This window comes from Suncus etruscus, chromosome 13 (assembly GCF_024139225.1).
Source record: "Suncus etruscus isolate mSunEtr1 chromosome 13, mSunEtr1.pri.cur, whole genome shotgun sequence".
Taxonomy (NCBI): Eukaryota; Metazoa; Chordata; class Mammalia; order Eulipotyphla; family Soricidae; genus Suncus; species Suncus etruscus.
The window spans coordinates 6,717,482-6,743,942 of NC_064860.1; the positions used below are offsets into that span (position 1 = coordinate 6,717,482).

General features: G+C 34.3%; 2 protein-coding genes across 2 annotated transcripts in view; one reads left to right on the forward strand and one right to left on the reverse strand.

The window, feature by feature from the left end:
• Positions 1-3,253: 3,253 nt before the first annotated feature.
• DGKB (diacylglycerol kinase beta) overlaps positions 3,254-26,461 on the reverse strand; it is a 754,568-nt gene continuing 731,360 nt past the window's right edge. The window contains exon 26 of the mRNA XM_049785694.1: positions 3,254-3,361. Within this exon, the coding sequence (XP_049641651.1) occupies positions 3,254-3,361 (108 nt within the window). The remainder of the gene's footprint in view (positions 3,362-26,461) is intronic.
• LOC126026261 (alanyl-tRNA editing protein Aarsd1-like) lies at positions 14,971-16,482 on the forward strand. Its single transcript, XM_049785957.1, has 2 exons — positions 14,971-15,028; positions 15,501-16,482. The coding sequence occupies exons 1-2, from the start codon at positions 14,971-14,973 to the stop codon at positions 16,427-16,429; spliced, it is 987 nt and encodes a 328-aa protein (XP_049641914.1). The 3' UTR covers positions 16,430-16,482.

Here is a 26,461-nt window from a genome sequence, read left to right on the forward strand (position 1 = left end):
TTTTTCCCCATCTTCTGACAAAGGTAAAAGTAGCAAATGCAGAAACTTACTTGTGATTCATTTATTCTCAGTGGATTTAAAATTAAATTAAATTAGATTTAAATCTACAGTGGATTATACTCAACATGTGAGTGTTTTGCTTTATTTTGACTACTACACCATAAACTATAGTAAAAGAAAGATTTTTCAAATGTTAATTTTTAATTTCTTACAATCTCTCTTCTCACAAAAAGTTAACCAGCACTTTTTGTATCAACTGCACATGACCACAAGTGGAAAAATAAATTCATGTCATTTCTATTTTCTGATCCAACACAGATAGCTCCATTCTTATTAGCAGCATCATTAAGTAGTATTATACAGGAATTCATTTATGTTAGTCACAGAAGTAACCATGGAAATTTTCAGTGAATGGCAATATTTAACCAATAATTTATTTCCTATTGTATTTTTTTACCCTGACACTTGACGTCCCAGGGTTAATTTTTATATAAGTGATTCAGTCACTTAAAGATATAATAATTGTGTGTACTATCTATAAAACAGGTGAACTAGACAAACAACACACTAACCTACACACATTCATTATTCAATATTATAACATTCTACAGAATTTTATATTTTTTCTTAAAATATATATTCTAACTCAAAGCTGTTACACAAAATACAAGAGAATATCTTCTCTGATTTCAAAACCAGCAGAATAGGGTCTTAAAAACTACTTTCCAAACACCAAGTATAGTGTTCTTGCATGGCAAACACATCTTTTAAATGTCTTCTTTAAAAATGAACTCCGAAGAAATTGGATAATTCTAGAATCAACATAATAAAACTATTATGAATTGATCACCGAGAAAAAAATGAGCTAGGGCAAAATATGACTTATTTGCACATTTATTGATAGCAAGAAAGCAAACTTAGTGAAACTGTAGGTAAATGTGACTATCATTAACTCTAGTTATACTGCTACAGCGAAGCAAAGCTGCATCCCATCATTTCAATGACCGAAGTTGTATAGGCAGGTTGTTTAATTTGGTTCTTTCTACTGTCTTTTCAACAGCTTTCCAGGGCACAGATTGTTAAGAATGATTCACACACTGCTGCTATCTTCAAATTATATTCTAGAGATGACAGCCAAGAAATAATAGCATGTTGTTACTGAATATAAAATAATTTGTGGCTTCAGAACGTTTTGACACAAAGCCTGCCTACCCATTGTATAAAACTTTGACAATTTAAGTGAAAATAATTTTTTTCTGTAAACATAGATACACAAAATCAGTGCATGTATGTAATATTATGAGAAAACCCATTTGTTAGTGCTTTGAGATTTCGTTTGGTCTGGATTACTGTTTGGCCAAATAACCATTTAATTTGTTTATTATACCAGCATGAGTGACTGTTGAACTACATTTGCAGTTGCGATGATAATCTTTTCTGGGCATGCTAAATGATGTCTTAATTTTTTCACAAGCTTTTATTCTTAGAGCAATTCAACATATTGTTGATTAATATTTGCCATCGAATGTTCCTGAAACACAAAAAGAAGATGCTTTCTACATGGTCTTTTTTTAAAAAAAATTACTTGAGAGTAGCTAGTGATATAACAGCATTCCATTGTTTTTAAACCAAAGAACAAAAATTACAGTAATTTTATTTGCTATCCATATATTCATGCACAATATTGAATTGAACAGAACCACTTGATGCTATTTGTTATTCAAAGATGAATGAGTCAATAGAAAAATAGAGCAGATAAATCATTAGTACTTTAATGCAGAGTGGAGAGAAAAACTAATAAATCATGCATTCCAAGCACTTATTTTCCTGATGGCATGTTTAAAAACATAAAACATGCAACGGTGAGACGTGGGTCAATATTAAATGAACAATACCCAAACTGCTCAGAACAGCATTTCATTTTATATCATAGGCTTAGTGATGAACTAATAAAAGTACTTTCTATAGTTAGTTAAGCACTCAAAAACCAAACTTGGCTTTCATATCCTAAACAGTGATCTAGGCCATTATGTTCATATAAATGATAGGAATGACATAGACATGGGTGTGGAGTAGGTGGGGTGGAGGGGCTAACTGCATGCACAGTGCTTTTTAACGAACTCAGTATTATTAGAATTTATACAAAAATAACTGATACAGTCACTTTCACAAGTGTACTTAACCGATCCATTAAAAATCACAGACATCTATATTTATAACTGCCCCTCCCGCAAAAAAAGCGAGAAATTAGCTTTTGAGCTTTGTGTTGTACAGCCTTTTGTCTGAAAGGTAAGAACTTTAATTATAATTAATGGATAATTCACTTTTAGCATTTCAGCCATCGCCAAGTTAATCATGAGAACTGTACAGTTTTTCTCCACCCTGCTTCGTTAATTATGTATTAACTCATTTCTCTCCAACATCTTTTTTCAAAATCTTTGGTGGGAAACAATTTATTAGGCACATCGTTAAAACATCTATTTAGTTACAGGAGTGAATATGAATTTTCTTCTAGATTCACATGCAGAAAGGAATATTTTTGACCACAGTCTGACTGCCAACTAACATATTTTCACCAAGTTTTGTCATTAAAAACAAAGTAACCAAAATATAAAAAAGCACTTTCTGTGATTCAGTACATAAAACTTTGTACCTGAAATTTTAAATTCCACTCAGACACATTCAGATGTTGGAAATAAAAACCCAACTAGATAGAGCAAAGTATGATAGAACAACTCATTAATAAAGTATTTCTCTTGAAATACTATTTACCTTAAGTGATAGGTCCAAGATCACAATACACTAATTCTGCAAGGGAAAAATGATAGGAACCTGTAATTATGGCCACAACCACATTACAGTTAGTGCTACCGAATAATCAGTCACACAGAGAATCCCATTTTCCATGGTATTACTTTGTGATATTTTCTTAAGCTTTTTCTCACAGGTTAGTCGTTTAAACTGGAAGGAAAAAATAAGCAGGAGACATAAAAATCTGAGAATGCATGCAACTAAAATATGCAGTACCATTTTTATATAAATTTTACTTTGTTCATGCAAAGATGCCTATAAAAATGCGAACTTTTTTAGTCTAATATTCAAATTTTACAGAAGCTCAGTAACAAAAAACTGTAAAACCAATTTCATGATTTTATATGAACAAAAGACTTGAAATGGTTCATAGATGTCCAACATACATGGTCCATGGCCCAATTATGCCAATTAGATCCCTAGGAATTAAACAATAGAAAGATTATTCCTTGCTTCTGTTCCTTGTTCTTTGGACGAGGGAGCAGAACAGCCCAGTTTTAGGAGGAGGACCCATCAGCATTGGGGCTTGGTTCTTGTGCGTAATTTTTATCTAGAGCAAAAGAAAAAGAAAATATAAGTCATCTCCATATACAGGACCAATGTCTGGGAATCCCTACCTTATCTTTAGTAGCATTTCATGAGCTACTGAAATATTATAAATGTAAACGGTACTTTAATTTTCTCTTATTTCAAAAAGATTTGAAGGGAAATTAGTCTGTGCATTTGTTTCATATTACAATGCTTACATTACTAAGAAGAAAATCTTTTGAGTATCATATTACCTCTAAGTTTATTTCTACTAATGCTGTAACACTATAACACTCTTATTTAGGCTACAGAATTGTCCAGCATAATTTATTGACTATGAGTTATGTATTATTTATCCAAGCAGGAAAGATTGCATCATTGCTGAATTCAGAATCCAAATTCAAGACCAACTTCAAAGGAAACTTGGAATCAAGGCAAGCTTTATTTATCTTCCTCATCAGATTGTTTCTCTCTTTCAACATGAACTGCAAGGCTTAATTTTAAAACAATCATTAGGAATAAAAGTCAAAAGTTAACTTTAATCAAAGGTCAGAAATGATGAACTTGCTTCCTAATTGGTTAATTAATTGCTAATAGAATTGAATCAAATATTGAAAAGCCTAGTAAACCATGCTGAGAGACTGTTCAAAAGCTACTCATTTTGATTTCTTTTATCTAAAACTACGAATGAGACAACCTTAAAGTAGATTATGTCTGCAATTTTCTCTAATTCAAGTCTAAATGAGAGGAGACATTTTATGAATATATGCTATGCTCAAAGCTAATTGAAAGCAATTATCAAAGTGGCATTTTGTCTGTGACTTTAAGATACATGGAAAGATAATAAATGATTCTCATTATGTAATAAAAAGGTCAAATCGTGCCTTTGGGCTAGTGACGTTAAGAGTTTTTCGAAAGCAATAGGAGACATTTTCTTTAGAGAACTGGGACAAATATAAGAACCATCGCTTATTAAATATCAGTTGTCACCTGCATAGCACAATCATCAGAGATGAGAATTTCTTTCAGAAAGAAACACTGCCTCATTAAAAGCTGCAAAAATATATCTCTTAAATTGCATGCCTGACATTTTCAAATTAAAATGAATATCCTTCACTTGTCATTCACTAATATCAATGAAACCAATAATAATAACAGAAAAGGTATATCACATGGACAGGGTGATTAAAATGGACATAGTGGTTTTGGGGAACTGATTTCCTTCAAAGTCTAGAAAGGAGTGTGCAAAAAAAAAAAAAAAAGAACACCTGCAAAATGAACAACCCTAACTCTGTTGGAATCAGGTTATTCTGGGAAGATTCAGTGTTAATCTTTATTGTAAAAATACATGGCACCTGTAAAAGACTATTAAGTTAAATTAACCCCAAATTCTATGGATCGATGATTTCTCTTCTTCTTCTTCCTCTTTTTTTCTTTTATTTTTGTTTTGGGGGCCATATCCAGCAATGTTCAGGGCATACTTCTAGCTGTGTTCTCAGGGATCATTCCTGGCAGCTTTGGGAAACCCTATGGAGTGCCAGGAATCTTATCCAGGTCAGCCTTATACAAGACAAGCATACTACTGGCTCAACTAATATTCTAACCCCTGCTTTTTAAATATTTAATTTTTATTATCTTGTCATTGGGGAATGTATAGCTGGGTAGTTAAAATGTCAAAATACCCATGTAAAAAGGTTTCTATCAGGTTTTTTCTAATAATCAAGCATTACAGTAGACCCTACCTTATGGGACTGATTGCTTAAAATAATTTCAATTCTAACTTGGAACATATCTAATACAGCATCATTGATAGATTTATTCATTTCTCAAATTTAGGTTCTTACTATGCTTCAGATACTGTACCAATAATATTTTATTAAGAAAATCTCTAGAGGGGGCCGGGAAGGTGGCGCTAGAGGTAAGGTGTCTGCCTTGCAAGCGCTAGCGTAGGATGGACCGCGGTTCGATCCCCTGGTGTCCCATATGGTTCACCTAAGCCAGGGGCGATTTCTGAGCACATAGCCAGGAGTAACCCCTGAGCGTCAAATGGGTGTGGCCCAAAAACCAAAAAAAAAAAAAAAAAAAAAAGAAATCTCTAGAATACCTGCTACTAAGAAATTTACTGCTGAATAAGAAAGAGAATTTTTAAAAGCATAATAGACAGTTTTATAGGTGTAAAGTAGAAGGCTTAAAAAAAGACAAAGTTTCAAGCCTGAGAATAAAAATGCTTTTTTTTTTTACATAAAATGCCATTTAATGTTGAGTCTCAGAGAAGGAGTTCTCCTATATTACTTGTATTACTTAGATTCAGATAGAACATTAGTCATTAAAGATTTCTTTTTCAAAGTTGAGAGACTAATACTTTAGAAATACCTTAGGTAATATACAAACATGATATTTTAGGAAATAAGATACTTACTGTAAAATTATTGTTGTGAAATGTTAAGAAGAAACATCATTCCAGTAACTTAATATGGTAGACTCCTTTTATGACAAGGGATTTCTAAAATAGTACACATTATTTTACATGAAAATTTATTTGATCTTTTTGCTTTATTTTAGTTGTAGAGTTTTGTTTGGGCATGACTAACTTCACTGAAAATTCTTCTTTAAAAGGAAACACAAGTACTTTTTCCTTCAGAAAATAACATAGGATCTCATTCAGTACTTTTGAAACAATGAAATCTGCTAACAATTAATATGTAGTTTTGGCTTACAGTTTCCAAGTAGAGGAATAGCCAGTCCTAGTTAAAATTTTATCTGCAAACCTGTCTTCTTAATTAGTTTAATCATTCTCATGATAAAAGTAGATAACTCTTTCTTTAATAAAACACAATTTTTATAAAAAATTTAATTTTCAATTTTTTTTGTTGTCTATGGAAGTGAAAATCATTGTGCTTCTTTCTCTTAAGAAAGATAATCTAGGGCTGGAGTGATCGCACAGCTGTAGAACGTTTGCCTTGCATGTGGCTGACCCAGGACGGATTTGGGTTTGATCCATGGTGTCCCATATGGTCCTCCAAGCCAGGAGTGATTTCTGAGAGCCTAGCCAGGAGTAACCCCTGAGCGTCACCGGGTGTGGCCAAAGCCCTCCCCCCAAAAAGATAGTTTAAAACCATTACTCATGAGACTTATGTACTTAGAGTCTTAGCATACAGAATCTCAATGAATAAATTATGTGTTGTCCTATAGGGTGGAGGTAAAAATAAAGCCGAAGCTAATTTCAGGTCAGGTGTTGTCGTCCCAAAATGCCCAGGTGTAAGCTTCACAAAACTGAAGAGACAAGTGCAATTTTACTTTCAGATGCTAGTTTGTGGGGAAACTTAGTAAGAGGCTTTCAACAGTCTTTGATTAAGACATTCCATTCGCAAAGATTTGCCATTTTGAATTTGTATATTTTTATGTTACTGTTTTTGCCTTGAAAAATGGCAATAAGATGTTGTTATTCTCAAAGCTTTTAGAATGTAGATGTGATAGGATTCAACAGACTAAGAATATAAACCAAATCTTTGCCTCTATCTTTAAGAGCAATTTCTTCATTGTTTCTCAGTGTATTGATATTATTTATTGAGCCTCAGCTATGAAGACTTTAATGCAGCTTGAATTTGATTGTTTAGTTTGCAAAAGAACTTGACATTATAATTGAGAGCCTAATTGTGCATAATCATAAGCATAGGGCTCTTAGAAGTTGAAATGATTCCATGGAGGTAGAAAACAACACTTAAAGTTCAAGATGAATGTGGTTATTAAAAGAATATTGTCCGCATGGCCAGACTCTTGATGTCTGTTTATCAGATACTCCTTTTAAAAGCAACAGTGACAGACAGAGGCCTTTCTACTTTCCCACAATACTAATTCCACCTTCCTATTTCAAATTAATATTGAGGATAATTTAAAATGTAAACATAAGAATTTAATTGGCTTCTATATTTTAATTATTTACACTGACATAAAAATGCACACTTAAAATCAGATCAAGGACTACACATAAAAATCAGCTTAAAGGAAACAGTCTCCTGTTGCACAGTCAGGTTTATAGTGTGAGAGCTAGACCTCATAACAGCCATCTTAAAAACAGTAACAGGCTAGTGATATAGAACAGACAGAAGGTAGAATGTTTGTCTTGCACATAAGCAACTCTAATTCAATATCAGGCACCACATACATGTCCCATGAGCACCCCCATGAGCCCAGGACCTGGAGAAACACAACAACCACAAAACAACACAATAATAAAAATAGAAAAGAATACCCTAGCCTGACTCCTGCTATAGCCAAATTCTGTGTGAACTGCTTTATATTCTTTTCGACCTGTTTCATGTACCTCAGCAAGTATGTAATACTAGACAGAAGAAATTTTTACTGGTCTAGAATTGAATTGTGGTTTAAAAAAAAACAAAGGTAGGAAAGAGACCTTTCAGTCCAATATCTTTCCTACTATATACCCATATGTAATATATAGAAAGGATACCTGTATTCTCTCTAAACTCTGATTCAATTAACAGTGACATATCAGAGAGTCACCTCTGACTCATTCTCCAGGTAGACTGGTATATTATTTCCTTGTTCCCAGTCCTGAAAGCCTCAAATATCCCTGCTACCCTTCATTATGTTATTTGAACAATCAGCTCCACACTCAGCCTTAGAGTTCAAGGGTCTGATAAGTTTGAACAGCAACAGTCTAATCTTTCTTCATGGAATTTGTCAAGTTTCTACTACCATACCCATTTTCTTAAGAAATATACTTTTATATTCTAGACCTGTCCAGTCTTCTCCACTTCTGACCTGGAAAATTGGTCTCAACACACTCTATTATAAGACAACAACTAGATAGTTTCTGAAACAGTCACTTAAATGGTAAATTTGAGTTTTTATTCTCAAAACTCTTAGGCACTACCTGGCAGTACTACCTTTGTATTTTCCTGCTACATACTGCCCTGAAAAACACCTCATCTGTTTTCTGCTAATAAAGCTTTTATTCCTATTCTTCCCTCCCCCCCAAATCCTCTCATACCTAAATAAAATCTCCAAATCAAGGAGAAAAAGATGATTCCCCAAACATCCTTTGAGATCATGGAATCACTGAGTGGAAGCAATGCCAAATTTGGAAGTAAATGGGAGGCACTCGTTTTTACCTGTGACACTGTCTATGTATACCAAGCATGGCAACTCAGCTATTTATGGCTCTTATGCACAACACTATGATTTCTGATGAACCAAATTCAAGTGTGTCAGTATCACAACTATGAGCACAATAGTGCCAGTACTATAGCAAAGAATGCTCTGACTTGTGATAACTTATGTAGCATCATAGTAATTCCCAGCAAGTCATACATAACTGCAATAGGTAAGAGCATTACACTGAAGTTATCACCAGAAATGCTTGAAAAGCACTTTTGTTATGAGCGTTGCAACCAGACAGGTAATCTTTTGAGAGCACTGCAGCCAAATGGTTAAGCACCCCAATCAAGCATGTGTTGGTTGTCTGTACCTTGCAACTATGAAGGAAAGGAAAGAAGGTCCAATGTCCTCTTTATGTGAAAGGAAAAGCTTACATAAAATTATTACATTAGCATGCTGTTACATTTCCTAAATGCATCAGCGAGTGCTAGAAGACAACAGAGAGCCAACTTCAACCTCCATGGTAAAATAAAAATTTTCATATTTAGTCAATGTATTGGAGAAATCCAAGAAAATAAAGAATCTATTTTCACTATAAAATGATCAAGAGGAGCTACTTTCCACATTCTTTAAAAATAATTGAAGGGGGGCCAGTAAGGTGGTGCTAGAGGTAAGGTGTCTGCCTTGTAAGCACTAGCCAAGAAAGGACCGCGGTTCAATCCCCTGGCTTCCCATAAGATCCCCCCAAGCCAGGGGCAATTTCTGAGCGCTTAGCCAGGAGTAACCCCTGAGCATCAACCGGGTGAGGCCCAAAAAACTAAAAAAAAAAGAAAATTGAAGGAATTCACCATCATATAAATAAGTAAAGAAACAGATTAAAGGATAATACTGACAACACTGTTAGTGAAGAAATTATGTTGTCTCTTTGAAGACAGCTGGTACTTTCCTGCTTGTTCTTATTATAAAATCCAGGAATTGTGCTCTTTGTTGTTTGTCCAAAACAACTGAAAATGTATACGTACAGAAACACTTGACCTGTGATGTTGACTTGTTTTAGTTAATAGTGAAAAAAGAAACCTCAAAAGTAACCAATATGTTCTTCAGTAGCTGAATGCTGAATTAGGAATAAACCAGCTTTGGTAGATCTAGATACCAGAATACTATTAAGATTAAAAAAAAGAAATGAATTATTCAGACACAAAACGGTGTGATAAATCTTAAATGCACAGTTTTAAGTAGCATAAGTCAATGTGGAAAAGCAACATATTACCTGATTCTCACTATACGACATTCTAAACAAAGGAAATACTATGGAGACACTAATGTTAATAATATTAGTCATTATCAGAGAATAGGTCGAGGTAAAGAGGAATGAATAGGTAGAGACTATAGGCTTTTTAGGGCAGGGTATTATGACAGTAGATACTGTTATTATTCTTTTGTCCAAGTGCATACAGTATTTACATCAAGAATGAACACTAATGTATACTATAGGTTTTGATTTATTATTGTATACTAATGTAGGTTTTCTAAGTACACTGAGAGTAGTGTGTTGATAAAAGAGTGTGGAAATCATTGAAAATTCTTGTGACCACTATTCAATTTTATCTTGAATTTAAGAAGCTCTTACATGCAAATAACCTTGCCTTGATCACTGGCACCACAAAGGTCCCCAAGTACTGATCAGAGGTCACTACGAGAACACAGTCTTGAATAGTCTGCACAACCTAAAACCAAACATGTTAAAATATAATAGTTTATTTAAAACAACAGCAGACCATGTGATCAGGGATCTAAGATGACAGCAATGAAAGAAACCTGGAAAGAGTTGAACAGGATGCTTGTACAAGGAGAGAATGTGGGGTGGAAAGTACAGGGTTTAAAGCACTTTCCTGGGCCTGACCCTGGGAACCCCAACACTACAGATAGCTGCCTGGGACCTCTCAGGAGTGATCCCTGTTGACAGAGCCAAGAGTAATCTCTGAGCACAGCCATGGGTTGCTCCCAAACAAAGAAGAACAAAGGAAAGTAGAAATAATAGATATAGAAGAGTGAAAAAGTGAACACTTCATACAATCATATACATTAAAAAAGAAGATATTCTCAAAACTTTATAGGACCTAGCACATTGTATTTGTAATTATTTCAGCAGGTTGTCACATTTTTGAATCTTAATTATTATATATTTTACATTTTTCTCAATTAAATAACTTTTTTCAGGGTAGAAGAGCATAATGGATAAAAATTGCTGTCTGAGATGACCATGTTCTATCTAGGTACTTTATGCTAATGACTGATTTATTCCCTTCATCAATAGTATAGAGACTTCAATTTAGTATCAATTCCATTGTTTTTTTTTTTTTTTTTGAAGAACTAAATGAATTGATGCTCATAAATGTCATCTGGCCCATAAAAAACAACCAGTATATATTGACTAGTAATAAGGTAAAAGAGATTAAAGCTACTTCTCTAGAATAAAGTGCAAGAATGTACCTAAAAATAATAAAATAACAAGTAAAGCATAATGTTTATATATGTATATAATATACATCTATATGTATATACACACATATAGGTAGCATAAATGATCATGTAAAATAATTCACTGTGAGTACTAATGACAGAAATGATGGGACAAAGAAACAGCCTCTTTTTCTTGCCAGTTTATGGTTTTTCAATAGTCATGAATTATTTTGTTATGAAAGTTAATTAAAAAAAAACCCTGTATCTCTTAGGCCAAGGGGATTCCCATTACAGATGACCCCAATATTTACTGTGCCTATGCAGGGGGGGAGAGACAAAAACCACAAAATAATCTTTCTTTTTTAATTTTTTTAATTTTTATTCTTATTTTTTATTTATTATTATTATTTTATCTAGTTTTTGTTGATTTCTTTGTTTTGGAGTAGATATTGAAGTAGTTGTCCATTTCTTTAATTATATATTTACTTTTTCTTCTTTTCTCTTCTTCCTCTTTGCGCCTTGTCATATTTCCTATCTCAAGACCATGGCAACTATGTGGTGCATATTTTTAGTGCTGCAATGCTCACTGGATATCTTATTTGATTCCTCTTTTTAAACTGTTGTGGTGTCTCACCTTCTTCTTTTCCCCATCGTCCCTCAAACCAAAGATGAGAGCCTCTAGAATGACTCTGCTCATAGTCGGTGTAGTAAATTTTTACCCCATTATATACCTTTCTCGTCCTCAAACAAAACCACATAACTTGAACTTTCTAGTCCCGCCTCCCAATTGGAGGGGGCAGTAATGGAGTCACCAAGACCAAATAGTTATAAGACCACTAAGTGCTGGAGATGTTGCTCAAAAAACTAGAATACAATATTTGCAAAGGGGAGACTGATTTTCTGTTTTCAGTACACTACAACCCTGCAACAAATACTGTTGAGCACTTGAGTAGAAATTAGTCCCCAGCAATATCATTATATTGTAGTATATTCATTATAATAATAATGTTATCTTATATATATTAGTTTTTAGGTTCAGCCAGGTTGTGCTCAGGGCTTACTTTTGGCACTGCACTCAGGAATCATTATAGAAGAGTCAGAGTGGGGAACCATATGGTTGCTTATCAAACCCGGGTAAGCTGCATACAAGGCAAATGCTGTACTATTGCTCTGGTCCTATGAGAATATACTTCTGCTATAGAGAACCTGGCTGATATATTCATAGTCTGAGTAAGATAACATATGAAATGGTAGATTATGATGTGCCTTGTGCTTCAAATACGTTCTAAAGATTCAGTGGAAAACAAACCAGTGCCAGGCAGATTGTCGCAGTCTCAGGACATGTTAGTTTTAACAACATTTAACTTGAAGCACAGAAGAGGGACTGGGTATTATAACAGGGGCCAGGGGTTGGCAAGCATTTATTGCAAAGGCAATGGGGGCATTGTAGCAAACAGATCAGGCTTTCTGACCTACACATCTTGCTAACCACTTAATTTTGTCACGTTGCACGAGGGATGCAGAAACTATATGGAAATTACTGTGATTATCTGCCTTTGAATCCTTGGGTATGGAAATCAAAATTTGTCACTGTGATGTTATATTTATTTTCTTATTTTTTAATCATTTAAAACGCTTTTAAAACCTTAACTCTTGTTATACAGAAACGGGTAGTTTTCCAGATTGCACCTAAAGGTTAAAAGTTGTAAACTCTTGAAAAAAATATAGAAAATCAAGTTAAAATTATGGAGTAAAGTGGATCACGATGGTTTCAATAAAATAAAATTTAGAATATAAAATAAACTTCAACTTAAAAAAAGTCAACAGTTAAAAATAGATTACAATGGATCTATTTTTATATTGAGTATAGCTCTACACTTAATCCCACAATGTAGAATTAATTCTCTTTAAAGGATAGTAGTTTCCCAATTTAAGTAATGATCCAGTTTGATTTAATTACATAATCTTGTTAAATGATTCTTATTACTTGCCAGGAGGGTGGTCTTAATAATACTGTTTTTTTTTAAGTACTTCAGTATGTAGCATTTCCCTTGAAAAATAATTTCCCTTTTATCAAGCCAAATTTTTTCTTATTAATTTATTTCAAGGTTTATTACTACAGGATTTACTCAACTACCTTACAAATAAATAGGATTCTAAGAGCAAAATAAATGCTAAGAAGTGTCTGTGAGGTAAGCTTCAACTATAATTATCTAGATTGAACACAAAAAGTTATGAAGCTAGATGTTGGAATGATTGTATCTTTCAAATAATGGAACCAATTTTAAATTCATGTGTTTTGCTGAGCCATATAACGGTAGGGTAAAGCGCATGCTAACTTTTTCGCTTTTTTATGTTTCTAGTCATTATTTTCTGTAAAGACAGTAATTTCCAAATTAAATGTCAATGTCTTTGGTCTACCATCAAATTGAGAGAAATTATTCTGAAGAGCTATAATATAAATTTTTTTTGTTTTTGTTTTTTGGGCCACACCCAGCAGTGTTCAGGGGCTACTCCTGGCTGTCTGCTTACAAATAGCTCCTAGCAGGCACGGGGGACCCTATGGGACACCGGGATTTGAACCAACCACCTTTGATCCTGGATCGGCTGCTTGCAAGGCAAACGTCGCTGTGCTATCTCTCCGGGCCCAATAATATAATATTTTTAACATGGTGATGAGCCTTTTGTTTGCCAAAAAAGTTGCAGAAATTGTATGTATAAGGCAATGAGAAAAGTGAAACTTTCTCCTGAAGATGATGAGGACAGTACAGGAGAAATATTCAACCCTAGATTAAAACTTTATTTAAGATAAAGAGCTGGTTTTCTCTTTTTAAATATTTTGTTTTTGAGCATTGGTTACCATGGAAGATTAATGAAAATCTCTTTTCAACACTCTTATAGTGTTCATAACTCTCCAGAGAAGTTATATCTATAGCTTTAACTCAACTCGTAAAAGAGTTCTTTAGCCCTAGGAGCTCTCCACTTTTTCAACTAGATGAAAATGCTGCAAAGCAATTGATAAAAAAAAATTCCTCCCCTTTACCAGAATATTCACATCTGGGATGTTTATATATACTCTGCTATGTAATCCTTTTATTTAGCTTAACAGTTCAGATCAGGATATGGGGCCAAAAATTTACAATTCATTAAAGAAACTCACATTTTGGAGCAAGTCTCTATGACTCGAGAAAAGAGAGCAATGATTACAATTACTTTATACAAATATCATAAATACCAAATGAAATTATGCATGTCATTGCTGCGAAATTGATGTGTGGATTTCTTTAGTTTAGTGAAAAGCACATTTTCTCTCTCTCCTCTTGTACCTGACACAAGGTTTGATGAGTTCTGGGATGATACTTGATATAAAATACAGTATGGCCAACTGCTTTTTGTCTGAATAGAATAGACGTTCTTTGTTACCATTTTACCCACAGCATACACCATTTCTACAGACAAAAATAAAAGAATAGAATTTTTATTTCCAAACCAGGGATTTTGTGTGTGTGTGTGTGTGTGTGTGTGTGTGTGTGTGTGTGTGTGTGTGTGCGCGTGTGCGTGTGTGCGTGTGTGTGTGTGTGTGTGTGTGTGTGTGTGGTTTTTGGGTCACACCCGGCAGTGTTCAGGGGTTATTCCTGGCTCCAGACTCAGAAATTGCTCCTGGCAGGCACGGGGGACCATATGGGGCGCCATGATTCGAACCGATTACCTCCTGCATGAAAGGCAAACGCCTTACCTCCATGCTATCTCTCCAGCACCCAGGGATATTTTTTTAAACCACAGAATAAAGTTAAAATAAAAAGACCAGAAGAAAAAAAAATAATCTCATACTGTCAGATGTGAGAAGAAATTCTTTGGCCTAATTCTTAACTCTAGCCATACTTGAAGCTCTTTGAAGGACCATAGCATTCAAATGAAGGATTTTTCTCCTTACTATTAGCCTATTTCATGATTTATTATCATGAAGGATGTTATTTTATATTTTATGTTACCCATACAAATAGCTTTAATATGTCACCTATACAAAATTAACAAATGCACAACAAAATGATAATCGTGTTTTCTAGTTCTGTGTTCAGGATAACCATTACCAAGCAAATTCTGGGTGAGCTGAATTTCATAACTGAAAAAATTCTTGATTTCCAGATTCTTTGATTTCAAGAAATTGTTTCACCATTTATTTATTGATTGTTTTATTTATTCATTTGTTGAACTAAAGACTGAATTCTTCTTGGCAGTTTCTTTTCGTCTAAAATCTGTGCTCTCCTAAGTCTGATAAATTTTATTCTAAAATATTTCCTTAATTTCTCAACTTTCTCTACCTCTCCCCATTTTCAGTATTTCTCATAACACATTTCTTATGTCAGAACAATTCCAGAAGTCTCTCCTAACTCATTATTGCCTTTCTTTCCAGTCCATTCCTCAAAAATCAGACTACCATGCAAGAGAAGATAACCAAATCTTCCTTCTTAAACTCAAGTTCTACCTAACTTGCACTCAAGGTAAAAATATCCTCCTGCGAGTGTCAGCGGGACAGCTATGCCCGTGAGTTCACCACCACCGTGGTCTCTTGCCAGCCTGCGGAGCTGCAGACCGAGGGCAACATCTCATCACCGCAGTGGCTGACAGTCTGTTTGGGTTGAAGACGACATCATGGGAGTTGGGGCGGCTGTGCTGTGTGATAGAGCTGGACAGCCCCTCTGTGACCGCAGAGCAAGTCTCTGCCATCGAGCAGAATGTCAATGGGAAAATCAGGGCTCAGCTGCCGGTGACAGTCCAGGAGCTCAGCCTGGATGATCCTGAGGTGGAGAAGGTCAGAGGCCGAGGCCTGCCTGATGACCACGCTGGGCCCATCCGAGTTGTCACCATCGACAGTGTCGACTCCAACATGTGCTGTGGCACCCAGGTGAACAATCTCAGTGACCTCCAGGTCATTAAAATCCTGGGCATGGAGAAGGGGAAAAAGAACAAGACTAACCTGGTGTTCCTGGCTGGGAACCGTGTTCTGAAGTGGATGGAGAGAAGCCATGGAACCGAGAAAGCACTCAGTGGCCTACTTAAGTGTGGGCCAGAGGAGCATGTAGATGCGGTGCAAAAGCTACAAAACTCCACCAAGCTTCTACAGAAGAACAACCTGACTCTACTCCGTGACCTGGCCGTGCACACTGCCCGCAGTCTCAGGAACAGCCCTGACTGGGGCGGGGTAGTCATGCTTCACAGGAAAGAGGGTGATTCCGAGTTCATGAATATCATTGCCAACAAAATTGGGTCAGAGGGGACCCTTCTGCTCCTGACTGTAGGAGAGGAGAAAGGTGCAGGCCTCTTCCTTCTGGCAGGGCCAGCAGAGGCTGTGGAGACCCTGGGATCCAGGGTGGCTGAAATCCTGGAAGGCAAAGGAGCAGGAAAGAAAGGCCGCTTTCAGGGCAAGGCCACCAGGATGAGTCGGCTAGCGGAAGTGCTGGCACTTCTTCAGGACTATGTCAACAGGCAGAGCTCTGAGGAGTAAGCGTCAATGGGCCTCCGTCTTTTGGACAATTAAATAGTTTGGTGCAGGCCCACGTATGACCAGTTTAATCCTTGTACTCCGGAATGTGCTATGTAGGAGTGAATATAATTTTCTAACTTGGCCCCTTGGAGGCTTGACTACTGTGGGGGTCACGCCCTGGGCACTAAGTCACTGGGGCTATGGCAGGCTGAGACTTGGCAGCTTGAGGAATAGGTAGGTTCCTGGCTGTGTGTCACTCAAGCCTCAAACTCCTACCCTGTGTGAGGAAAGCATTTTTGATTATAATTAATAAAAGAAATAAAAAAAAATATCCTCCTGCATGCTTTGAAGCCCTACAATTCTTAGATCCACTGGACTATGTGTACTGGACTACACATCTTTTTCTTTCCTTTTATATGCATCATGTTCTATTTCAGTTTTTGTACACATCATAATTGTACATATACACATTCATTTATACTGATCCTTCTGCAAGGAATGAACTTCTTATGTTTTTGTTTATTTTAGGACTGAATCTGGCCATGCTCAGGGCTTACTCCTGTAGTGTTCAGGGTACCATATATGCTGCTTGAGATTAAACCACGTTCTTTGGTGGTCAAGGAGAGCACTTTCATCCCTATCCTATCTCTTCAGCCACGTGCCTCCAATTGAATAAGAACAATTTCACAATATTTTAATATATTGTATGAATTAGTCCTATTAATAGGCAAGTAACTTGCGAAGCATGTTTGGGAAAAGTTTTAAAATATAAAATGGTAAGGAAAATTCATAAAAATATTTTTTGCTTGAAATGTGCCTGTGTTGTCATGGTCTATATTTAGTTTCACTGAAAGTCTTTTTTAGACCTCCTTTGACAAAATGAAATGTCTATTATACCCTCTTGTAAAATATACCCAGGATAAAGTAATAATAATATTTTATTCAAATCATAGCATGATTAAAAATTGAATTTTGTGATATTATGAGTAATGTAAGCCTATGTTAATTTCAGAGATCAACATTTTCCTCCTGTTATAGCAAAACATAAACATCAGCATAGTGAAGGAATTCAATAATAATTTTTTGAAAGAATATCAAAATGAATTTGATTTTTAATCTATGTTTTATTGTAGACAGTAGCTCTTATTTATCAACTCGAATTCAAACTTCTTTATGAAAAATATTATTTTTAGATGAAAATAAATGTTTTAATGTAGTTTGAAGAAAATCGCTTTATTTACTGTGAAATTTTTATTTATTTCTTGAAAATCATGCTTAATTTCTATTTTGCTCACTCATTGAATTGTCACAGATAAAAAAAAGTGTAATGTATTAAAATTCTTTAAATGCTTTAAACTTTCTTATCACATATTTTAGGAAATAAAAACAAATAAATAATTAAATTCATTATTTATTATTGGTATATTTTAAAGATAACTTTAAAAATGTCCAAGTGTTTGAAATCCTTAAATAAATCTTGAGGAATAATAACTGACCCTGCTTTCTCTCAGTGGTTAATAATACGACTTATTTTAAACTTTTGAAAAATGCAATAGCCTTTTGAATAAAAATATAGAATGTTAGTCATATTTTCTCATTTTATAAACAAACAAGAGAAAATGAAGAGCTAGATAAAATATAAACACAAGACAAATGTGGGAGCAAAGTCAGTCTTGATCTCATGATTATACTATACAATCACACAAAGCAAGACCTTTAAATTATGAAAAGAGAGAATTTTGACTGCTTCAATCAAAGTAAAAATTATTTAGGTGCTCGTGACTGGGCAGAACGTACCTTGAGACCATTAAGGAAAGCCCTACCCTAGGCTATAGCCCAGGTCTCCTACAAAAATCAAGATTTCTTAGTGCAGAGGCCCAATTCTGACAACAGAGACTGAGCAGAACCTTTGAAATCATAATTTCCTAGACTGCGGCTTAGGGAATGAGCAAAAACATGAAGCACATGATACAAAAAACTGAACACACCAACAATGTTGGAACAGTACCTCTAGAACCTTAAAGACTCTATCCTAGGCTTTGTCCTAGAACCTGCGCAAATACCAAGATTGCTTGCTACAGTGGCCTTATTTTCTCATCCACAACCAAGAGGAAAGATTCCTGACACCACAAAACAACAACAACAACAACAACAATAACAACAAATCACCCCTGGGATATGGCAATGAGAAGGTATGGAGCCAGTGGTTGTTCCCATGACAATATGTTTCAACAGTGGAAAAACCCTGAATCTCTTAGGCCATGGAATTTCCTTCCTTCCCCAACACTTACTGTGCCTATACAAAAAAAAAAAGGTGGGGTAACACCAAGCCCTGCCACTGCACCACTTTTTCTTCCTTTGTTTTGCTTTATTTTTTTTGTGTGTGTTTGTTTTTTGATATTATTTCACTTCTCTTTTTTTCTTCCACTTTTTCTTTCTTTTTCAATTTTGTGGATATTATTCGGTGATTTTTTTCTTTCTATTTTAGTAGTTGATACCAAGTTTTTTCTTCTCTTTTCCTTAACCTTTTTATCTACAACAGAATAGCATAACTTGAATCATTCAGCCTCATAAAATGAGGGGGGGAAAGAATGATTCCAGGAACAGTCATATGAACATGTAGTGTAAATAAAAAATGACCAGAATGGAGCACCAAACAGAATAGATACCCAGCCTATAACAAGCTGTAAGGTGGAGACCAGTTACACTAAGATTCTGGGGGGCAAAGGAGAGATATATGGGAGACAAGTTGGGAACAGGAGTGGAGGGAGAAAAACATTGGTGGTGGGAAAACCCTTCATTTATTGTCACTATGTACTGTAAATAATTCTGTGTAATGAACTTCAGTCACAATAAAAAAATTATTTAAGTGTTGTCCATAAACGAGGCGCTAAGTAACCTTTCCAATACACTCTAAGATATAAGTTGAAGTGGATATGAAATTTGGTCCCCTTGCATGATTCAGGTATAATAGTGGTACTAAGAAAGGATAGATGTAAATACTTAAGGCACTGACTCAACAACACTGAATAAGAAGTCCCAAAATTTACCAAACAACCTAAAAAAGGTGCCTAAATTGATGGCAGGCTGGGGCCACAGGAGATGTGGGACAGTTTGGGGATGAACTCTGGAACATTGATGGAGGGAGGATGATACTGGTGTTGGGATTGATGCTGAAACGTTATGTATTTAAAACTAAACTATAAATAACTTTTTAAATCATAATGCTTTAAATAAAAACAATTTAAACACGGGTCTGCTTGAGAGCTAAAACTAAATACTGTTAAGTGCGTACAATTTTTGTTACTTTCAACAAGCTTAACAGTACCAGACAACATCAATGTAAATAGAACAAGTACGCATTTATACTTTAAGTATTTCTCACTTCAAATCTCCCCTTGGTTCTTTACATCCAATTAATCCTGGAGATATTAAATGACAAACACCAGAAATACCTTTTAGCTGTTAAAAGTCAACTTTTTAAAATCGAAACAAAATGATAAATTTTGTTTTGAATTTAAAGAATAAGAACAATTTCACAATATTTTAATATATCGTATGAATTAGACCTATTAATAGGCAAGTAACTTGCGTAGCATGTTTGGGAAAAGTTTTAAAATATAAAATGGTAAGGAAAATTCATAAAAAATATTTTTTTGCTTAAAATGCAATCAAATCTAATCAGTTTGGCATTAATTAAGCTCTAATAATGTACTCCAGTATCTCGTCTAAGTAGTGTGATCCGTTTCCTCTTCATCCAGGTCGATTTGTGCACATTATGGTGTCATCATAATTTTAAAACATACTGAGAAAATGACAGAGCTGCAAAATTAAAATAAATGATTAATGATATTTTTTTCATGTTTTGTACTAATCGGTACTACTGAGCCTTTAAATTAATAGAGCTGTCAAGCTCAGTGGTGTTACAAACCCCGCAATGAACCAAAATGGAAATTATACATTCCACAGACACCTAAAGATGACACATTGGAATATTTTAAATTTTAATTAGTAGGTGCAATTGTTTTGTTCACTATAACTAGCGCAAATTAATTGGAAATTAGTCACAACAAATCCTTCTCTTTTTTTAGAGAGATATCTGAAATGAAGAGATTGGTGCTTTACACCTTAATATACTTGTTTGAGGGCCAGAAAGCACACATGCAGTAAATTGCATTGTCAATTACTAAAACAACAACTGTTGTGAAATTAAGAAAATTATGCACAGGTAAACAAAACTAATGAATGCATAAGTAACAGGAGAGCACACAAAATAATGCTCAACATAACACTACTGTGCCAGTCTTTGAAAATATAGAAGCTTATGAATTCAAATTTATTCAAGAATATTTACCAAAGAAGTCTTTGGTAAAGGGATGCATTTAGAGTTTATGTTTTATTTAATTGCTTTTGAAATCTCACTATCATTCTCACCTTTAAAGATATATCCACTGTAACAGCACTATGATATTCAAATATGTTTCAAGGTGGGAAAAATTGTTGATTTTCAATTCCCCAAATACCAAGATTTGGATATAAGTAAGAAATGGTGGTATTTCCTTCTTTAAAAGGTAGTCCTATCTTATAATTAATAGATGCTCAGGCGAATGAAAAAATGTTCACTTAGTAACTTTTTAACATATAGTCCTAGCCAAAATTCACCTTGAAAATATCTACTGTATCATTGATAATAAATAGTTTATTAATTTATATTTGAGAAATAATTAATTTCAAAGTATTTGAAATGAATCTATGAAAAATAGCAGTCTGTATGATACCATCATAACTAATAGCACGTATCCTATTAATAGTTACAATACAGAGAAAATCCTTTTGTTTCATGTGTTCTCTACAGAGTTTATAATAGCCTTCATCTTAAATCATTCTTATTTGAAAAACACTTCATTGTTTTCATTCTTGTGCCCTATGTATTAAGCAGTTGAGCCATTTGCCTCATTGTTTAAATCAAAGCCATCAACCAATAAAGTCAAAACAAAGGTTTATTATTTCCTCGAGGTTAGTAATAATGGGCATGACTTTATTCCTGACGATTTCAAGTTAGTTATGTGATTACGTAGGAGGATTTTAGACTATGGTTGAGTTGAGATTGAGTGTTTTCTTGCAAAGTAAATATATATATATATATTAGGTATAATTTACGTAATAAATAATATGTTAAATAACTTATAATATCTATTTTATTTAAATAATATGTAAATGACATATAGAGATGTGTATATAAAATATATAATTACGAACATATAAAATAAGATAGATTATATCATCTATAATTATATATTAATAATTATATTTTTTATTATTCTATAATTATATATTTATAGTTTTTTAATTGTTTCTTTGCTTTGGGACCATACCTGAGAGTTCTCAGCGCTAACTTCAGACTCTGCTCAGTGACCACTTCCTGCCTGATAGGAATCCAACCATATTGTGTCTGGTGGACCAGATATAGTGATGAGGACTAAGTTGGCAGCAACTGTATGCAAGTAAATAGCAAATGCCAAAAAGCAAATCACAGGAAAACTAGGAAAGAAAACCGTATGAAAGAACAGAGTATGAAGTGAATTAAATAGAGAAGAGTTTACTGTCTTAAACTCCACCCGCCACTCTCTAACCAGAACTTGAAAATCACTTGAGTTGTACTCCACGTACACAGAAAGAGTTCTAGTAATATGTTTGTTGGTTTCATTCTTGGGGAATTAAAGAGATCACTACAGATTAGAAAGAATGGGTGAATCTCCTGTTTTATTCCTCCAACTCTGCTCCCTACAGCAAAGTCTCTATCATTCTGATCTCTTGGTAATTCCATAACAATGGTAGATGTCTCCATTTTCAGCATCAACAACAAAAGTCTTTCTCTTTGAAGAATGATACTATGGTTTCAAGATAGTCAAGTTCCAAGTGTTTTGGCATAAGACACATACACAAACAAATAGCCCAGAATGCTCCCTTACACTAGGAGCTAGGGGCATATGAGATATCCAGAGGTACATGGCTACTAAGAAGCAGATAGCTTGGTTGTGAAAAACTAAAACTGCAAGCGATTTTTCCCCGAGACTGGGAAAAGCACATGAACAAACCCTGGGGTGGGGAACAGATAGGGTAAAACAAATCTAAAGGATGATTTCATCCAAAGGTGCTTCCATCCAATGAGTAACAAGCATATGCCAAATAAGGTGGAAACCAGTTTACTCAGCAACAAACAAAACTTTTGCAGTTGGAACTATAATTACATACTTACACCCTCTAATAGTGTTCTAAGTAGGAATGGCAGACACTTCTGAGATGGAAGAAGAAACTATTGGCAAAGAAATGGAAGACGCTTAGAAAAGAGAAATAATGGGAAAATCTTAAAATAACATATTATAAAAATTACTGATAATATCATATAGGCGAAAAACTTGAATACATATGAGTAGGTACAAACAAATATTAACCAGAGAAATAATAGAGAAAAGAAAAATACCAAAGATTCAGAGATCCATGAGAAAATAAAATATTTTCCAGATTTAGAAAAAAAATACATAGAAATTAAATGAAAAATAGATGAAAACTACATTGTTTGACAAAAAATAAAACCATAAGTCTACAGATCTATGAAGCTCAATCAAGCAGAAAGGTCAAAAATATATCCATGACCAGACTTATTAAATACAAATTTTTCAAAAATAAAGACAAAAATATATTGAAATCATTGCTAGAACAATGTTATAGTGTATATTGTAGAGCAACAACTTTACTTTTTTTTTAGATTTCTTTTCTTTTTTTTTTTTTTTTTTGGTTTTTGGGTCACACCCGACAGTGCTCAGGGGTTACTCCTGGCTCTATGCTCAGAATTCGCTCCTGGCAGGCTCGGGGGACCATATGGGATGCTGGGATTTGAACCACTGTCTTTCTGCACGCAAAAAAAAAAAAAAATGCCCTACCTCCATGCTAACTTTCTGGACCCTCTTTTAGATTTCTCTTAAGAAATCAAACTATGTAAAGGGCACTCTCAGATATGTAATTAGATGAAGGATAAATTTTAAAATTCTATAATGAAGTCAAAAAAGGCAGATGCACACACATACAGTTAAAATAGGAAGCTGTGCATTGGGATGCCATTAAGAAGATATTAATAGAGTCACAGGAGTAAAAAGATAGGCAAACATTTCTGACAAATGGGAAGTTATTAAGGCTTTACAAGGAAATTGTTTCTAACCCTGAAATTAAAGGAAGGGATTTTATTCTATTTTTAGTATATATGTATTTATATTGTATAACCTTTCAGAAAGTTTTTGAAGTACATTAATACATATATTTTAAAAAGATAGTATAATTAAGTCAGGGAATGAGTAAAAGGGTGGAAAAATATCCTCCAAAAGAAAATATAAGAAAGATTAGCTGAAAGAAGTGTAAGCCATGGGACCTAGAGATGTCTGAAAGAAACCAGAGAATTCATGGCAATATGCTTCATGGCCAGAAGAAGATTACATTTATTTATTTTATTTGTTTATATATTTATTTTGTTTTTTGGGTCACACCCAGCAGTGCTCAGGGGTTACTCCTGGCTCTATGCTCAGAAATAGCTCCTGGCAGGCTGGGGGGACCATATGGGATGCCAGGATTGGAACAACCATCCTTCTGCATGCAATGCAAATGCCATACGTCCATGCTATCTCTCCGGTTCCAGGAGATTACATTTAAAATCACACATAGTGAATGTTTTAAACCACATAACAAACCATTTTTTTGTCTGAAGAAAAAGTCTTTTGGATAATGGCACCTTGATATATGACAAGCGACTTTGGAGATTTGTTAACTCATATCAAGGATTCTGAACTATTCTCTGTTTAAGATAGCACTGAATTTTGAAATCTAGATAATAATACGATTGTAGTAACATCTCATGTCACAATGGCTTTCACCATTATAAAGGGTAAAAGGAGTCAACAGATAATGTATTCAAATAAAAGAAAAATGTGAATAATCTCAACAAATTAATACTGCTATAAATGAGCTAAATTTCATAGTTTAAAAAGGCATTAGAAACTCCTGGCAGACAGACTTGGACAAGTTTCTGGACTTGTCAAGCTTCAGCTTTTTTTTTTAATTATGATATGAGGGCTATAACTACTTGCTCAGAAAGTTAAACAAATAATAAATTATTAATCAAATTAAACAAATTATTAAACATTAAACAAAATATAAAGAGGAACATATTTAATGAAATCAATAAAAGGCTAACAGTATAATAAGTTTTCTCTAAAGATACACAGAATATTCATGTGTCTTGAGAGTTCAATTAGTGTTTAGCAAGTGCCAAGCTTGTAGATGATCAAATATCTGCCTCTGGAATATTAGGGTTCTATCCTACAACATCAAGACTAGAAGGCTTCCCAGAGTTTAGCTGAGTGGCTCAGGATGAGTTGCAAGTGAGTTGCAAGTGATTCACATAGCTGATATGGTTCAAGTGGTTCCAAGATCCTAATATATACATATATATATATATGTATATATACACGTATATACATGTACATATATTCATATATACACGTATATACATCTTTGTATGAAGGTTAACCTCAGCAGTGTATAGGGAGGGGATAGGCTGTGCTGGGATTGAACTTGAACTTCCAAGTTGTATAACATGTGATCTAACCCTTTGAGCTATTTCTCAGGCCTTCATAATCCTTCTTATTTTATCAGTGGTCATTTCAATATTAGGCTTAGTAAATTCATACCTTTCTCCCTATTCCTTTTCTCTACTGTGTAGAGAAATTTCACCAAATCCTAACTTAATCACAGACACAGCACCCAAGGTAGTATTGTAACCTAACCTATTTTGGCATTACTTTTCACAAAAATATCACCAGTTATAACTCATATATGACATTAATATTTCAAAACATTAAACCAAGGCCAAGTAGCTTATATGTAAAATAAATACATAATTGATAATGCAGAGGGAATTGGCCATAGAGTATTAACTTTATAATACCAGGAAACAGAAAAATTCAGTCTTTAAGGCCAAGAAACAGTTTCTTCTCTGATACATTCAAATTCTTTGCTTTGAGAAAGTAATGAATAAAGATAACTCAAAATAACTTTTACATGCCTTTACATATGAAAAAATATGTGAATGAAATGCTAGCCAACCTACATTATGTTTCATGAAAGATTTAGTTAGAAAGCATTAAAACTTGTAATTATATATCTCCATGTTTTTAAGAAATTCATCAATTCAAAATGCATTTGCTACTGGCAGCTTTATTTTGTATGAAACATAGTACCATGCTTAGGAGTTATAAAGATGACCAAAATCATGGCTCCTGACCTCACTAAGGTTCTAGCAGAAAGTTATACAAGTGAACTGATCATTTCAAAGTCAGACTGTTAGTTCTTTGATAAAGTTATGAAATACTGAGGCTGAACTTTTAGACTAGTTGGGGTTAGGCATATGATAGAATTGTAGAAGAGGAGTGCTCAGAAAATGCTTTATGGAATGTTTTATAGCAGTATAAAATGTGTCTCCAAAAATTTTTCTGTGTTACCATGAAAAAAATGTTCATATGGACCAGAGTAAAGAACAAGAAAGGATCATAGAAGAACAGGATCCTAGGAAAACAGGATCCTTGAAGAAAAAGCTATAAAGAGTCAAATAGGCTCTGAAGTCCTGCCTATAGAAAGGCAAGAGTTTTAAACTTCCTTTGAAAAATTAATCATTTCATAAGCTTTTTATATGGCTTAAAAACATTGTTAACTTGATGACTTATAAAGCTTCGAGTTGACTATTTTATAGTGATGATTTAAAAAAGTAATCAATATAGACTGGAGAGAAAGGGCAGAAGGTTAAGACCTTGCAAATGATTTGATCCTAAGACCCTTGAGCCCACCAAGAGTGATCCATGAGAGCAGAAGTAAGAGTAAACCCTGAGCATATCCACGTGTGGCCAATAAAAAACACAAATTGAATAAAAAATGATGACAAAACATAAATGCAAAGAGTTAATTTTAACCTCTTTGATTTTTGAAATACTTTGCTGGCATTTCTAC

Bases quoted from the DNA above. Each gene is read 5' to 3' on its own strand.
- LOC126026261 (XM_049785957.1), top strand. From the start codon at position 14,971: ATGATAATCGTGTTTTCTAGTTCTGTGTTCAGGATAACCATTACCAAG. The intron at 15,029-15,500 runs GTGAGCTGAATT...GTCTCTTGCCAG, and splicing joins CATTACCAAGCAAATTCTGG to CCTGCGGAGCTGCAGACCGA.